The 16,725-nt window shown below is 43.3% G+C and overlaps 1 protein-coding gene across 2 annotated transcripts in view; it reads right to left on the reverse strand.

Moving 5' to 3' along the window:
• SLC22A23 (solute carrier family 22 member 23) overlaps nt 1–16,725 on the reverse strand; it is a 107,359-nt gene that overhangs the window by 32,278 nt on the left and 58,356 nt on the right. For both annotated transcript variants that reach the window (XM_086900498.1, XM_023919898.2), the window contains exon 4: nt 2,314–2,482. In XM_086900498.1, coding sequence (XP_086756624.1) covers nt 2,314–2,482 — 169 coding nt within the window. The remainder of the gene's footprint in view (nt 1–2,313; nt 2,483–16,725) is intronic.

A 16,725-nucleotide genomic window follows, 5' to 3' on the forward strand; every position in this document is an offset into this window, starting at 1 on the left:
TTATATGGGTACCTTTCTGCCCTTCCAGAATGACCTAAGAGCTCAGTAGGAGCATCTACTCCATGCCTTTTTATCCAAGCCCATCTGCCCATCACTCCTGGACAAATCTGCTGCCTCTCCCTTTTCCCCCATCCACGCCCAGCTTCCCAATCCACTCAGCCATGCACCTCCTAGGGACTGTATGTCCTGCCATGTGCATGTGGCTGACAGAAGAGCAAAACCATGGGTGGGAAGAGGGCTAAGCCCTGTCCTGGAGGAGCAAACAGCACTCTCACAGCAGGAGATGGAAGTAAAGAGAGCACAGAGGAAGGAGGGGGCAGTACAGGGGCTATTTGAAGCATCTGTTATTGGACTCACTGCTTTGGGTACATGATGAGGAATTAACAAGTAGTGCAGTTCTCCAGTTCTTCTTTTATTACCAATCAGTTAGTTTTCTTCCTTTATCAGCAACACATGCTGTGGGTCCACATTCCATTTGGGAGGAAAGAAAGTGGTAATAAAATGGTAACACTTCCTAGAGAATATGCAACAGATGGAAGCGAAAAGCCTAAGAGAAAAGTACATACTGTACTGACAATATAATCAAAGAGGAATTCCAACCAAGGTTCATTTCTGCAAATGCACAAACCTTGGGCAACAGAAATGCTGATCCTCTGGCTATTACCAGCTATTATCAAGCTGCTGTGTTCCACAGTGTATAAGGGGGACTTATCAGCTTGGTTTGCCTGCCCTGCCCAGCTAAAAAGCCACAGAGCTCTTGCAGATTGCAGAATAATTTTTAGCATTTCCTGTCCCTTTCAATGTCACTCAGGAATGACCTCTCAACAGGAATGTGTGAGACCCTACCAAAGCCACCTGGAAAAGGTGGCCTCCAGAAGACTGCTGAGGGATGCCTGTTCTCTATGCCATGTTCATTAGGCATCTCCATCCTACTGTACCATCCTTTTGGACACAGATGTCTGTAAAAATTCTGTTTGATGTAGTGTTTTATCCAGAAGTGGACATCAGGTATTTCAGCTGGTGGGCATTACTACATGAAGGTTTGGAGCAGACCAGCATCTGTATAACATACAGCAGGTAAGGGAGGGAAGAAGAGCATCATAGGTTAACAAAAGCACTCTTTGTTATTTATCAAGACTAACACCTCCAAGATGAGGCTATTTAAATGTTGTATGTTGGAATACGGGTAACCCCCCACCTCTGCTGCCATTACCTTTCAAGGGACTCATAACTCTCCTTAGTGCGCATTTTGCCCAAGCTGTGGCAAGCATGTCTACCTTGGGAATAATCAGTGAAATCCCCACTGAGGGTTACTAAATATAACTGTTACATACTGTAACAACTTCTTACATGTTGTAACTTGTCAGGCATTACAGCCAGGCTCACCATGGTACCTAACAAGCTTGGTCCTGCGCAGAGTAGTGGCCTTTTAACTCATTTTTCTCAGTGTACAATAACCCAGTATTTTAAACCTGTTGATGTTCTTATTGTCATGGTTTTGTACAACACTGTTCTCATAAGCCTCTGTTGTCTTACGCCGCCACTGCGTGTCACTGTTAAGACAGAACAACAAAGGAAGGTTTTTTGGAATGTTTGTAATGTCATGGTGGGGATGGACCTGGCACTATTCCCAAGGTGAAAACCACCCTACTTGTCTCAGGACAGCCGTACCAACACCACAGTGCCACAGGCAGAGAGGACTGGGACCAGCTGGGAGTGGGGAATTCCTTGTAGGAGCAATCCCAAGCCACTGCCTGGCATAGGCCAGCCACCCAGACTTCAGCATAGTTTGTGCTAATTTGGGCAAAATCAAGTCTAGCTCAGGGCTGACTACCTCATGCAGACAAAACATCCAAGTGTGCTTGTTCCAGGGCTGACAGATGTTATTTGTAACTTTTCTTGGATCAAAGAAACCAACAGTGTCCGTCCAAAACCACAACATAGGTATTAAGAGAAAATATAGCCATGCAGTCACAATCTGACAACAGCTAGGCTGGGATGCATCCTCTCAAGAACTATTTTAGTCTTTAAAGGGGAAGTGACAGCCAGAATAATAACAAAATACAACTTCACCTCAGTGGAAAGGGAATTATCTCCCAAGTGCCCACTGTGTCACAGGGTGTAGCATATGTCCATGCTACAGCAGATTATAAAGTTATTCTTTCTTATTTCAAAGTCAAGGCTTTGCACAAGATGAATGGAAGAACAAAGAGAAAGGCTCACATGTATTGTGAAGCAAACACACTTCCCGACAGTGGAGCATCTCCCATGTCTAACACCAGGAGCTCGTTGGCAGGAGGAAGGAATACTTACACCCAGTAGAAGAGCATCAGCAGGAAGGGACAGATGATGACTGCTTGGAGGACCTGCCAGTCCCTGCAGAGGGCAGCCAGCCCTGGCATGAGGAACTGCCCTGCCATCTCGATGAAGCTCGCCACCATGGTGATCATGAACCGGTGCCCGGGAGGACAGAGCTCTATCCCTGAAACACAGAATACACAGACAGTCAGCCCCCACCAGCAAAGACACCACCAGAGCATCTCTTGGAAATGTTAAGGGAGTTCATGTCCTTCAGCAGCTTTGGTCAAAGCTATGCAGAATCAAACACATTTTGCTTCCTCCTATATTTAGGCTCTAGAGAAGCCCATTAACAGGTGGCTGTGGTGCAAACATTGCAACTTCCATATACCTGCCGTATCCCCATTGCCAGATTTCCTTCAGTCTCTGCCTAGAGAAGCATTTTGCTAAAGAATAAGGTGTTTATTTTTAAAAGGGAATGTATAGTTAAACACAAGTCAATGATCTTGGGTCATGCCTTTTTACACTTCTCAGAGACACCACCTGCCTTTCCAAACAGTTTGCTGGGAGGCAGAAGAGTACAGCTCTCAGCAGGATGCAGGCTCCCAGCTCAAATGGGATGCCACCTGCCCACAGCTTAATATGCTCCAACTCAGCCAATTCCAAGCTGGATTTTGCTGAGCGTGTTGTTTCTGGGTTTGCTTTTCCCAATAGCTTATCTTGATCAACTTTCAAACAAGCCAACCTCCCATCTGTCTTATCCTGTCCTCCATCCTTCCTTTTGCTGTGGGGCAATTTATCAGGCAACTGTCAATTCAAACAGTGACAATTCACGGTTTGGTTGCCTCAGCTGTCTTGTGACAAGTGAGTAGATAAAACTCAGTTCACTAGATCAAATGTTTCCTTAAACCCTGAATTCTGGCTGGTTTTGCTCAGTCAGATCAGAAGATGAATTTATCAGAATCACAGCCTAACAACAAAATTTTAGAAAGTCACAGAAGAAATAGAAAACACAAAAACTGGACTGGCTTTTGGATTTTTTTTTTCACCAGTAAGATTGCAATAGAAGCCTGTATTTCATATTTCCCATTTGCCCACATTCACTTGCACAGACTAATACTTTAGCTCAATAAACCTGCCACAAATGTTGTGTAGCACTCATTGGAACGTTGATACAGAAAGAGGCCAGTAAACATTTGTGATATGTTGCCAAAAGCATTGTTGCTTTTCTATGGGGTGTTTCCTATAGTGGTTTTAAATTAGAATTTAATGGTTATTAAAATTTTAACTGAAAAGCTGCAAGAAAATAGGAAGAGATGACAGCCTGCTCCTTCAGTCACTCTCTAACCTGCAGTTTGCATTTATCACTGTGACACAGATTTAAACTAACTGACCATGAACTAGCTTGTAGATCAAATGTAGGATTAAACACCACAAGTTTTGCTCCCTTTATTTTCAGCCAATACAAAATTACCAATGGATTTTTGCCAGCGCAAAAGGAAAATATATCTGCTGTCAGGCAGCCCAAATTTTCATTAGCCTAACCGCAAACACAGCAGCTTTGGAAACAAAAGGGGGAGAAAAAGCCCTCAAAGACTCTCACATGCTGTAAAAGGCTTTTACATTTTAGTTTGGTAAACAAGATTAAAACACAGAGCTCCTTATGACATTAATATGGTTTCATTCTTCCTAATGAAGTATCCCAAGCCTAGGAAATTTTTCTTTGTTCTATGCAAAGAGGTCACTTCCGTTTTATTTCTCTAATCTCCAAATATGAAGTGCTTCTGTTTGTTTCTCTAAACCTTAAAGTCACAGTTACTCACACTCCAATATTCCTTCATTAAGTACAAGGTCGAGTTTTGTTGCTATAGAAACGGGAAGTCTGCATTAGATACGTAAGGCTTTGGCATTTTAATTGCATTGCTCAAGTTAGTATCAAGTAAATATAAAAATAACTGAGATACCAACTTTTATATAAAGTCAGGGAGAGGTGACCAAATAATAAAAGTGTATTTTATTAAGTCACTGGTGTACAGTAGAAAACTCCACATGCAGCAGTTACTCATTTCATAGAAAGGAAACAGCTTCAGAGATTGTTTACCCTCTATTTTCTTCTCTGGATTATCACATGCATATGATCAGTTTCTGCCCTTTCCTCTAAAAAAGCTGGAGATGACAAAAAAATAACCCCTGCTGTAGCTGGGTGAGCGTGACTTTCAAGCAACACCAGCAGCATATGAAATGCCACATCTCTGTTGAAATGTTTTACATATTAGGACAGCCCACTGACTTTCCAACATATCTGGCTTCAATTTTATATGATAAAAGATTCAGCACTGCAGTTCTTAGCAAGCATCTATCAGTCAACCCTTTCCCACCTCTGCAGCAAAGCCACCCGCCGCAGCAGCCTTGCCCCAGCAGCAGGAAAGGCACCGAGCTGATGCTCACACCGGGGCCTCCATGCCCCCAGGCACCAGGCCTCTGAGGCTGCAACAATTTCCACCCAGTTCACATGACAAAACTACCGACTCAGACAAAATCACTACAAGACTGAGATGAGCTTTGCCCACCCATGGCAAATGGAGCAAGCAAGCTCCAGCTCCTCGAATCAATGAAAATGTTTCCATCTCAATTACTTGGTGGAGCGTGGAGCAAACCCTCATCATACACACTACTCATGGAAATCCTCATCAATGCCAAAAACTCCCAGACACATCCATTTGCACTTCTTGGAAAATTTCGTGTGCGCAAGAAGACGTGCATGTAAAGGATTTTGCTTCTTTGCCCAGCATCTCTGCTCCATGCAGCTCAGTCAGAGGATCCAGCTGAGGCCCGATTTCCTTAAGTCCCAGGCAAGTGATTGCAGGGGCAAGTTGAAACCTGCGCGCAAATCCAACCTGCGGTACTCGGGCAGTGAAACCAGGCACGCTCAGGACACGTGGGACAGCCTCTCTCACAGGCAACAGGCACTCAGCAGCAGTGGCCAAACAGGCTGGACCCAGACAATCCCTAAGGCAAAACTGCTCTGCACTGCTGTAAGCACAAGCCAGCCTGAGGGCAGCTGTCTTACTGCAGGTGTCATCCAGGCCTGGGCCCCACAGGCACAAGGCACTGAACACGAGACTCCTTGCACAGCATATTGCACCTCTGGCTGGGAAATGTGGAAACTGGGTCCTGGGGCTGGATATGTTACACCCACAAGCACTCAGGTTTGCTGGGGTGTGAGTGAGGGAGCTACTGAAGAACCTCTGCAGCGCCCCAGGGGCTCAGCCCCACTGCCTTGTCACTGTCCTGGGCATCAGCAAAGAGAGGCATGGTAAAACCACAGGTCAGACAGCAGGTTAGCCAATGCAAATACAGCAGAGGCACCGGTGACAAGAGGGACAAGGACTTTACATCAGAAAGGGCAAAATGTCTTTGCTAACAGCTTCTCTCCCTGGCACTGGGATGGACAAACTGGGCTGCTATCCCTCACAACAGTTTTTCAGGCAACCTCTTCTGAAAAGATGTGAAAGTGAAATAAAATCATGTAAGTATGCCACAGCCTGACATCTGAAATGCTGTCCTCTCCCCCTTCCAACTGTTTTTTCTCTCCCATCTTCTCCACCTGCAGCTGTGGAAGGAGCAGTCTATGAACATACAGTCAGGAGACCAGGAAGAACTGCAGTATTACCAGGTTAACATCAGCTTATGTAGCTACAGAGCATGGCCCTGCATAGCCCACCTCTTCCAAATCCCACCTGGCAAGCTGTCTGTGCCATGGAGGGGCTGAGAGCCACATTCTGTCCTTTCTCACTTGATCTCACACTTGCACGCTGGTAATGATCTGTTTCAGATTTCAGAAACCTCGTTTGTCTTAAAAGACTGACATTTATTCTCAGAACATTTGCACAAGGATGAAAGGCAAATACTTCTATTTAAAAAAATAAAGAAGTTAAGTCATTTGCAAATAGCATATCTAGAGGAAAAAGAGGCTACATTGCACTGCTTGAACAACTCTCTAGCATTCACTCGCCCATCTCCAGACCCAAAATACAAAGAAATTCTTGCTCTGCAGTGCAAGTTTTAGCTCCATCTGAAACCACAAGGTAGCAGCTTTTTGTGCCTTTCCAGTGTTCTCTCCCTGCCCAGTTTCCATCTGTGAACCACCAGGACTGTAATTATATAGGAGTATCCCTTGGAGAAAATGGCCCAGACAAAGCACTTGAAGTTTGGCCAACAGCATTCACACTGAAAAAAATCCCCAAGGTGACAGCCTGATTCTAGATTCACACTCACAGTTGCACATTATATTAAAAAAACCAAAAACAACACAAAACAAACAAAATCCCCCAGTTTCTGTCAGTTTTCCCTATATTACTGCATACCCAATACTCTTAATTCCTTCCATCTAAGCACCCCTCTGAGATGTTCCTCTGCTTCTAAAGAGAGAAAAAACCTGAGCGTCAGGTGAAAAACACTCATAATTTGAGGAGAACTCTCTGGAAACATAACTTTAGGTGTAAAATGTGGGACACCAGAAATTCCCAGTGGCAGTAACAACCCACAGCACCAAGGCTGTTTTTGCCTCAGCCCCAGAAGTTGCTCTGGTCAGCCAAAAGTCAAGCGCAGGATGTGACCTTGAGAAAGAATTTTGCATTTGGACTCTGCTTTTCATCAGAGCACAAAAGGAAAGAAAAAAAACCTCTAAGAGTATTTAGTTTCCCAAGCTGTTCAGCACCTCCAGCACGTCCCACCACCTCCGTGCTCCCTGAGGTCACCCTTTTGGCACGGTGAGCTCTGCCACCTCCGTCACAGTGATCTTGAAGACTGCTGGGAGGTGACCCTGTCCCTGCTGCTGCTGTGTTTCCTAATTCCCACCAAGCTCTCTCAAACCTCTGGGACCTTGTCTTCCTCCAACACTCTCTGTGGGATTTGCCCTCTGCTGTAAACAAATCATCTCACTGGATACTCCTACAATAACAAGGCCCCCAAGCTAGCTTTTGGCTAGCTGACCAGATAAAATTGCAGCAAAAAACCAACAATAACTCCCAGCAAATTTGCAGCTGGCTGCAAGGGGGATAGGAAAATAAAATCCAGCATATCTGCTTATATACACAAATTTCCCCTTGGTTACTAGACCCTACCCTTGGGCTACATAGACTTCTCAGCTCTCAATTAGCACACTTCTGATTCAGTCCTGGCTGAAATGTCCCAGGCTAAGCCAGCACTCATTCCTGCACAAATTTAGACAAGGAGTACATCATCTTGACTGTGTTTGCTGTCACCAGAAGGAAAGAAGCATCACGTGTAAATACAGTTTATTAGGGAACAGCAAATGAAGTAACTCGTGGAAGTAAAGGTTATCACACACACTGCGGTGCACAGACAACCAACAATTGATGTAAGCCCAGGACAGAGACAGAGTGAAAGGGAAGGAAAAATCTAATTTCCTCTCTGGAGAAATCCAATCCACTGCCAAGAAAAGAGAACAGTAATAGACTGAACCTCCAGTGGCCGAATAATAGTATTATTTTCCCACAACAGCACATCAGGACAGAAGTTACTCTAGAATACACCTGCGAAGTGACACAGGTGTTCCTTCAAAGGTACTTTTCTACACATCATCAATTTGGTGAGAGTTCTTTTAAACACATGCTGGCCCACCATTTAATTAACACATTTAATATGTGTCAAATCAGTCGCCTGAGCACTGACATAAGCTGAGCTGACAGAGCCGTCAGGCTGGCACCAGGGCAGGCAGCCAGAACAACACCTCACCAGATGTGCAGCAGCACAGTTAATTTCTGACCTCAGCAGATAGTCTGGATCTACTGGATGGAGCTATCTTGATAGGGAAATATTTAATCAGAATAGATTTCTTTCTTATCAAAACTAGATCAGATGATCATTTGGCACACAAAGACCAGGACAGTGCCAAAACTGATGCCAGGCAAAATACCCTTTAGATACACTATGGAGCCTCACAGAGAGGCGTAGCATGAAAAAAGTAAATATAGCTACACCTCTCATACAAAATCCAGCTAAAACACAAGGTGCAGCCTTCCCTCTCTTTACTTTCCACATGCCTGACTTGCTCCTGTAAGGCACAAATGAGTAACACACCATCCCGATTTCAGGCCTGGCACTGCTCAGCTGCATCAGGGTGTTTTAGGAGGAGCTCTCGTCTGAGGTGCAGACATTCTGCTGCTACCCATAGGTGGAGGGTTTGGACCACAAGCACAGAGCGAGGTTGGATTCAATGTAAGGTGTTTACTCAATCCTCATTAACTCGGTTGCAGAAGCTGTGGACTTGCCAGGCAAGTATAAGTATATGCTGCAGAAGAGGGTGGGGCAAGGCTGACCTTGGCTCCTCCAGGCACAGAAGACACTGAGCAGAGGCTGCCTGACCAGTGTGTGTGATACAGAGGTGTCTGCAACCATGCCCTGGATGAAACCTGTCTCCCAAGGAGCATCAGTGGCAGAGAAAGAAGCATGTGTCATTCCTCCATCCCATGGCATCTGTATTTGCCAAGTTTTACATTGCACAAGACAAGCAACATCTTACAAAACAGACAGCTGACTGCATAAGAAACCTTTAACACACCACACTGCCTGCCATTCACAAAGTAATAAACCCAAAGAAATGTTAAATCACATTTGAGGTACTGCAGTTGCCATCTATCCAAAGGAAAGCAGCAGCATGTCTGCAGCTCCCAGCTAACACTGACTTTTGGTGACAGTTCCTGTACATGAATAACAGCATTATGAAACAGCACAAGGAGAATGCCCCTGGAAACCTAAACAGCAGGGACAAAGAGCATGAGAAATGGGTAGATTCAGAACACACTAATTTCAGTATAAAGATGACTTAATTTAAATGCAATTAAAAAGTGATTAAAAAGCTTAAGCATAACATATGTTTTTATATATGTTAATTGTTATCTATAAAAAAAATCTCATCCATCTCCAGTCGAAAATTTCCTACCCCCATTAATATACTTTCCAAACCCAAATAAATATTTGTTTATTTTTGCAAAAAATTAAGATTGCACAGAATTATATGGGACTCTTTCTTGTTCCAAAAAGGTGACTTTCTCTAAAGGAAATGCACACTTGGTCACAGCAATGCTTTGCAAACCTAACACCTCTGCTGTTCACAACAGCTGGCACCTTTTCTCTTAGCAGGATCTAAATCATTACTGACATCTTTTTGACAGGAGTGTATGAAAGGAGCTAAAACAAAAACTGATGTGAGATGTATCAGAGGAGCTCATTTTCTTTGATGCTTTAGTTGAAAGGGATCTGCATCTGTATTTGTTAGCGAATTTTAAACAATATTGTAGCTACTTAAAATAAGAACAGAGAAGAAATTCAGTAGCTGTAAATCTGCACATCTCTTAATTTACCAACTGGCAAACAATATTCTAACAGCAGCTGTTTCAAAAGCTCAGTTTGCAACCTCCAGATGGATGATGGTCCTCAAAGAAGCAGGAACAAAGAAATAACAGCCTAACACCTTGTTTCAGGTCTATTAAACACTTCCCAGCTCACTGGGACAGCAGGGCAGCCCCTCTCTCTGCAAGCACTGATCCCACGTGAGGTGCTCCTCCAAGGAGGATTTTTTTCACCATTACCATCATGCTGTTGGATGAGTGAATTGAAGCACTGAGCCCTGGATTTGAGCACACTGTCAGCAGAACTGCATATTGCTAACAAGAATTTGACACGGGAGACTTGAGTTGATTGCAGCCTAGCTTATCAAACAGAAAAGACAAGCATGGAAGAAAACTAAATGGAGACCAAGAAATGTACTTGGAACTTTTAAGATCATAATAAAGCTTTGGCTGCCCTGCACCTCCTCCCTCAGATCAAAGGGAAACAGCTTGTCTGAAGCACCTCACATCCAGAGGCACAACCCCCTGGAAAGCACCTTGCTCCTTTCACTTGTGTCAACTTCATAACAAGCCCTCTGTGGGCTTACACACAGAGTCTAAGCAAACATTGGGTGCTGTTTATTAAACTCTCATAAATACAGCTGTAACCCCACACACATGTGCATACATATAAACATACACATGTTTATGGATGTAACTGCTGATAGAACTGTAAAGGCCAAAGCCCCTAGTTCCTTTTCTTCCCCTGATCCCCCTGTGATGTCAGAAGCAATCAGTGGAAATTAGGGTGATGTCCTGAATAACCCATCCCATCTCATGGGACCAGAATTGCTCAGGTGGCATCACCACATCAGAGAGGGGCCAGAACACCACAGCGCTGGCTGAAAGCGCTCACCCGGGCCAGCAGAAGTGCAGGCGATTTAATTAAAAGCAATTAGCGAGCCTCTTTGCAAAAGCCTGTCACACATTTGGCCTCCAGGGCACCCTCGTTTTTAAAGATTTATGCCACACACTCTGGATAGATATTTAATGAACACTGTGAAAGGGGAACTGCAGGGATGCAGAGCCAATGAGCTGCTATACTTTGGGTGCTTGAAGCAACACATGCATTCATTGGAGAAGTAGGTGCCATCAGACTAAGGGGTGACTTTTGCATTAATAATTCTCTCTCTCCAGGGTTCAGCATTAACCCTGACACGGGGAAGGCAAAGGCAGGCAGACAGAATTGGGATACCCACCCAACAGGAGAGAACCATGCCAAACACTGCATGCAACTACTGTGCCTGAATAAGAACAGGCAGGACAGCCCCTGGGCAGATCTCCTCTAATTTTAAGCCCATGGGGGTACAAAAAGAAAAATGAGGCTGTGGTAATGCATACATGGTGAGAAAACTTCTCCTGATATAAAAGCAGACAGTACACAGTTAGAAGTAGTACAGATACTGGTTTTCCTCTTCCATTTCCCAATGAGCTTTTATCTTCCAAGTAATATCCCCATAAGGAAAGAAAAATATATATTCTAGGGAAAAAATAGGAAAGACCAGTGAAGATTTCCTTTTGGTCAACTGATTTTAAAGTGAAAAAGAGATGACATCCAATCTTGGGAAAAAACCTGCTTCCTGAAGCAAAAAAACATTCTATTTTTCATTCAAAATCAAGTTTTAAGGTTACAGGCATTTATTCCTTACTCTAAATGTATGATCTCCATGCTGCAGAGAACACTTTCCACCACTCTGTGCACATGGAGTGCTCTGTACAGTAAGGTCTGCTCATGGCTGGGTTGTGTGGGCAGTTCTACAGCAAAGAGTGTAATCCAATGGGCTCAGTGACCGTGCACAAATCTTGCATTTGTGAAATGCAAGAAAGAGCATTCCCTTTCTAGCCCTCTCCAAGCACATCTCTGTTTCAAACCAAGGGTAACACAGCAGGCTGGCACCTGTAGGTGCACACACACAGAGGTGAGCACAGTGGAACATCCCTCGTGTGCTGTTGTCACATACAACATAAAATGACTTGTAATTGCCAAAGTTTAAATATTCCTTAAATTTCTTCCTTGCTATCTTTACAAATACCACATGTGAAAGCTTTTTGCCTGTTAAGTACCAGAATTCTTTGATTTTGGTAAAACCTGATTAGATAGCGAAGAATAATAAAAAAGGAATTGGCATTACAATGCCTCCAGCATCTCATATTTCCATGTAAATTGCTGTGCTAAGGATGTCTGTGCAATACCAAACCAGACCACCCAGAAACAGCCACTGGGATTCAAAGTTTATCCAGAATCTACCCTGAAAAACGTGTGAGTTTATTCAAGAGTTTCTCACAGCCAAGATGAGTATGTAGCTTCATCAGTTTCAAATACTAATATACCACATAAAAACTGGAGTAAAAAATAAATGTTTTTGATGAATGGATGGAACACCTCTTATTGCTTTGCAATAACTTTGGAAAAGAGAAACACCATATTTCTTCACATCTTCCTTCCATGGTAGCTGGCAAGTAGGCTGGGAATAGATGGATCTTCCTGAGTAGAAGCCATCCTCCCATGGGTATGTTCACTTTTCTGCAGTGAAAGAACTCTTTCAAGAAAACTCCTGGCACTTAGAGAAGAGTTCAAATATGGCAACTTGCTGAGTTGTTCCAAATAAAACTAGAATGAATTGCTGAGCTAATTAATAGCCCAACATTAAAAGGAAACCAAGCTTCTTGGAAAGAATCCAGCTGCAATTCATGAAAGCGGATTTCACTTGTTTCGATTACAACAGCAGTAGACTTTGTACACATCACCGCTACAGCTAAAATTGTGAAGATATATACCCGTACCCACACCTTAAGAAATGAATGACTGTTAATCTCCTCTTAACTCTTTCTCTACACGATTTTCTGTTCCAAATGCTTCACTGTACCTGTGATGGTACAAAGCCAAAGAGCTGTGGGTAGAGATAATACTGTCTAGGAGACCACCCAGCAGAACCTAGCATAGACTTCACCTTGGCTAGGTACAGCCAAGCTGTACTCTTAAAGTCAGAGGATCTTGGGGAGGTTCCCTCTGCAGTAAGTTCTGCTACTGACTTTGAAGACCAATGCACACTGCAAGCAGTTTTTCCATTGTTTGTATTTTTGTTTGTGCATCAATACTTAGATTGCTTATAGCACATCCATGGCAACATGAACCTTATGTGCCGTTCCCTATGCAAGGGTTGCATCGTGTGCGGTGTTAGATCATCCCTGCTCAGGGAGCAGTTTCAGGTACTTCAAAAACACCTCCTATATTTACCACCCTTTTGTAGCAAGAGAAAATGTTTAGAAAGTGTGAGAGTGAGAAAGAATGACAGAGGGAAGATTGCGGTCATGGGAGGGGAGAGAGATAATTAACAGAAGGATTGCCCCTGGCTCATCATATCAGATTTCCTTCCCACACTCAGCTTTGAATAAATCATTCCATTGCTTGACACAACAAAAATAATTCAGTTACAGTTTCCAAATTTTCCTTTGTGTCTTCTTGCAAAGCCAGCTAGTGGATAAAAAAGGGTTGAACTGGAAAAGTACAGGAGCTGAGAAAAAATTTTCAACTCAAGCACCAGTTTACTTCCTAGCTGTATTCAACCACATAAAGGAACGTGGTAAACTACATGAGAACTCCTACCATGAGAAAAATACTGAGAGATGGGAGGAAAAAAGCCTTTGTGGCTGATCCTGCCTTTCCTGGTGCGATGGTGGATCCTCAGCACCACCATGCAGGGCTCAGACTCTGTCTCTCTCTCAGGGCAGGTCCCTGTACCTGCAGGCACAGAGCAAACCTGAGCGCACTCTGGGCATGTGCTCCTCCTGGCATAAGCAACACAGGAATGTCTTAGGGGCCTGACTGTTACCTGGATCAGGTAACCACACAGAACACCAAACACTCTCCACAGCTCCAGAGCAGCACCAGGCACATGGCTCAGGGGCAAAGCATCCCCAGGAAAGGAGGGCAGAGCCCTTTGCCAGACCATTCACACCACAAACCTAAAAACTACTTTCTCAAACACTTGGGGGAGCAAGGAGGAACTGATTCCTGGCTACAAACTTATCTAACAAGTTGCAGAGTCCAATTGGGAAAGCCACCTTGTACCTTATATCCAGATTTTACAAAGCTACCAGCTAAAGAACCATATCCAAAAGGTATTCTGGGTTGCATAACTAAATCTGAAAGATTTGTTTTTGCTGAAACAAAGTCTGTGGACACATAATTTGAAAAATTAAAATCAATGTTCATTTACATTTGTATACGTTTACAGAAGCAGAGAAGATAAAAACTGCTCCCCTGTCTTGCTGAGTGATGTTTCTAATTAAAATTAGAATTTCTCCAGACCCCTAGAGAAAGCTGATGCACAAAAGCTGTCTGGCACTGGACAGTAAGCAGGTCTCTTTACACATCCCTGTCCACTTTCATGACATTTCCAGACACAGGGAAGGTTTAATCACTGTTTTCTCACCTAAAAACAAGGCCAGAGCTGGAGGAACTGAAAAACTTGGGATTCAGGCTGAGCACTTGGACTGCTCCGGGTGGCTCCTGAGGGCTTTGCATGGGGAAGCACTTTCCTTTAGCACTGCCTGCCTCAATGCAGAACACCAAATTTAAGCTCAGGTTTTTAAGAATAGGACCTTCTGTTATTATCACTATTTGCTTATTTGCACAGCAATATGAGGCTCTATGTGGCTATGCCACAATGAAGTGTAGAATTTAGAAATCAGAGCTGCAAAATTAACAACTAAATAAAAATTCAGTTAAGCCATTTCTTCAGCTACTTCCTCACATTTATAATTTAGCCAGATGTTTCACACGGAAGAAGGAATATGTTTGCTACCAAGAGTATGAATAGACAGAAGTAAACAGAAAAAAAAATCCTTTTCTAAATAAACTGACTTCCTTTCCAGCTCTTGCCCAAAGGAGAGGAAATGTCAGGCATTCACAAAAGCTGGGTGACATAACACCCTGCCTTGCTCCAGATGAGTGAGGTGCCAGATATCTGCACCAGAAATCACAGATGTGGGAGCAGCCCAAGCCACACAGAACCTGTCCAGCTTTGTATACAGTCTCAGCACAGTGCTGGGAGAGGGCACAGGTACCACCTTATCCCAGAGCTGCAAGTGGGGAAGAGTCCTGTCATTTTGCTCACCCTGCCTCTTGCACCCATTGTGCAGAACCAGTGCACTGGTGGTGAAATAAAAAATGACCTTTTCATGGAGAAAAAAACTGCAAAGCAGCTAATTAGCTTTTGCCCTCTGTTTCACTTTTCAGCAAGAGGCTTGCAGCTTCCAGGGCACTGAGATGTGCTGTCAGACAGTAAAGCTCTCTCACCTCCCTGCTTGTATCTTCCAGCATTCACTGCCCAAGGGTAAATTGCCAGTAAATACAGAGGATGGGTACTCCAACAACACAAAACCAGCCTTCAACAGTTTCACCACCAGTAATGAGTTTCCCTCACCCCAAAATCCAGACATCACACACCTGCACCTTCGCCTACACAGAGTTATGTCATTTGTATAACCTTCACCCTGAGGTGGTTTTTCTTTTAACCTGACCAGTAGCTGTTGATCAGATCACTTTGCACCTGACACTGTAGGGCTATAAATAACACATCCACAACACAGCCTTGTGCTCACACATGTTTGATTAAAATAAAGTCAACTAAAAGGCAAATCACCTTTGAAATGGGAACAAATGGATACAGAAGGGCTGAGGATTCGAAAGGCAGAATTTCTCAGCTAGTTACTGTAAGGCTGCCATCTCCACTGCTGTCCTGGTATCACCAGCAACGTTTCTGCATAATCACATAAACAAAAATGAAAACAGAAAGAACATACTAATTTTTTGGGGAGTGTGGAATTGAGAACAACACATCAATATAATAACAACAATACCAACACCACCCAGGGACAACAACCTTAATTTATTCACTTGTGAGTGGCAGAAAGTGGTATGCAAGCCTCTAAAAGGAGAAGACAAACACTGGTAAACAAAAATGGAGCAAAGCAAATCATCAGCCTGTCTTGCCCCAGGCTGGCAGTGCAGCTCACTGGCAGGCTGGAGATGGCTGAGCCTTGTCAGTCGTGGCCTTCCTCCCTTTAAGGAACTAAATTTATAGCCAATTTCAGAATTCCAGATATGGGAAATTGGAGACACTGATAGGTTTTAATATTGACCCAGCTGACTGGCAAAGAATCATCTGCAAACAGCAAGGAAGATTAAGATCTGAAGTGTGGCAGCAACTTAATTTCCAAATCCTTCTGCAGCACAGGAAAACTCCCTGTGCATGTGCAGTTCGCCACACAGAGGAGAGCGAGGAGCAAAAAATATCCAAGCTGTGTTCAAAGAAGGAAAAGTGTAGGCGTGCAGGGCTTGCACTGATTTATTACTGGCTTATCAGTAGCTAACATATAAAACCAGCTATAAAAGCAACAGATGTAAAATATTTTCTATTTTAAAAATCATTACACGCTCCTCCTTCCTAGAAGGTACGAAGACTCAGAGCTGATTTTTCAATTTGAACTAATGCCTGCACAAGCAGAGGGGACAAAGGGGGAAAAATGTTGAGGAATTAAAAAACAAACCCAAACCCAGACTTGCTCTCCCTCACCTAATCACAAATAACGTAACAAGGGTCCTTGCATTAAAAGGTCCTAAATACACAAACTGTAATCTTCGTTTTTTGGGAAACTGAATTCATTGAGAGGCATACAAAATAAATAACAATGTTTGAAATTGTTGCTAATAAGGATATCTTCATATCTAAATATTAAAAATATTTATACCACTAACCATTAATTTTCATATATCACATCAGATTCAACTGCCTGTTAAAAGGATCTTTCCTTTTATTCAGTAGTCAATTATTCATTAACATGACTAGAAATATTCAAAAAAGGCACAATTTATTTCAGAGACAGATAAGAATTTGTAATTATAAAGATATCCGAATTTATTTTTTTTTATGACAGAAACAAAACACAAGGCAACAAGACACCTAACTGGCCAATATCAGGATGAGCTCCAGAAAAATAACTTTGG

The sequence above is a fragment of the Cyanistes caeruleus genome, chromosome 1, assembly GCF_971803275.1.
Source record: "Cyanistes caeruleus chromosome 1, bCyaCae1.hap1.1, whole genome shotgun sequence".
In the NCBI taxonomy this organism is placed as follows: Eukaryota; Metazoa; Chordata; class Aves; order Passeriformes; family Paridae; genus Cyanistes; species Cyanistes caeruleus.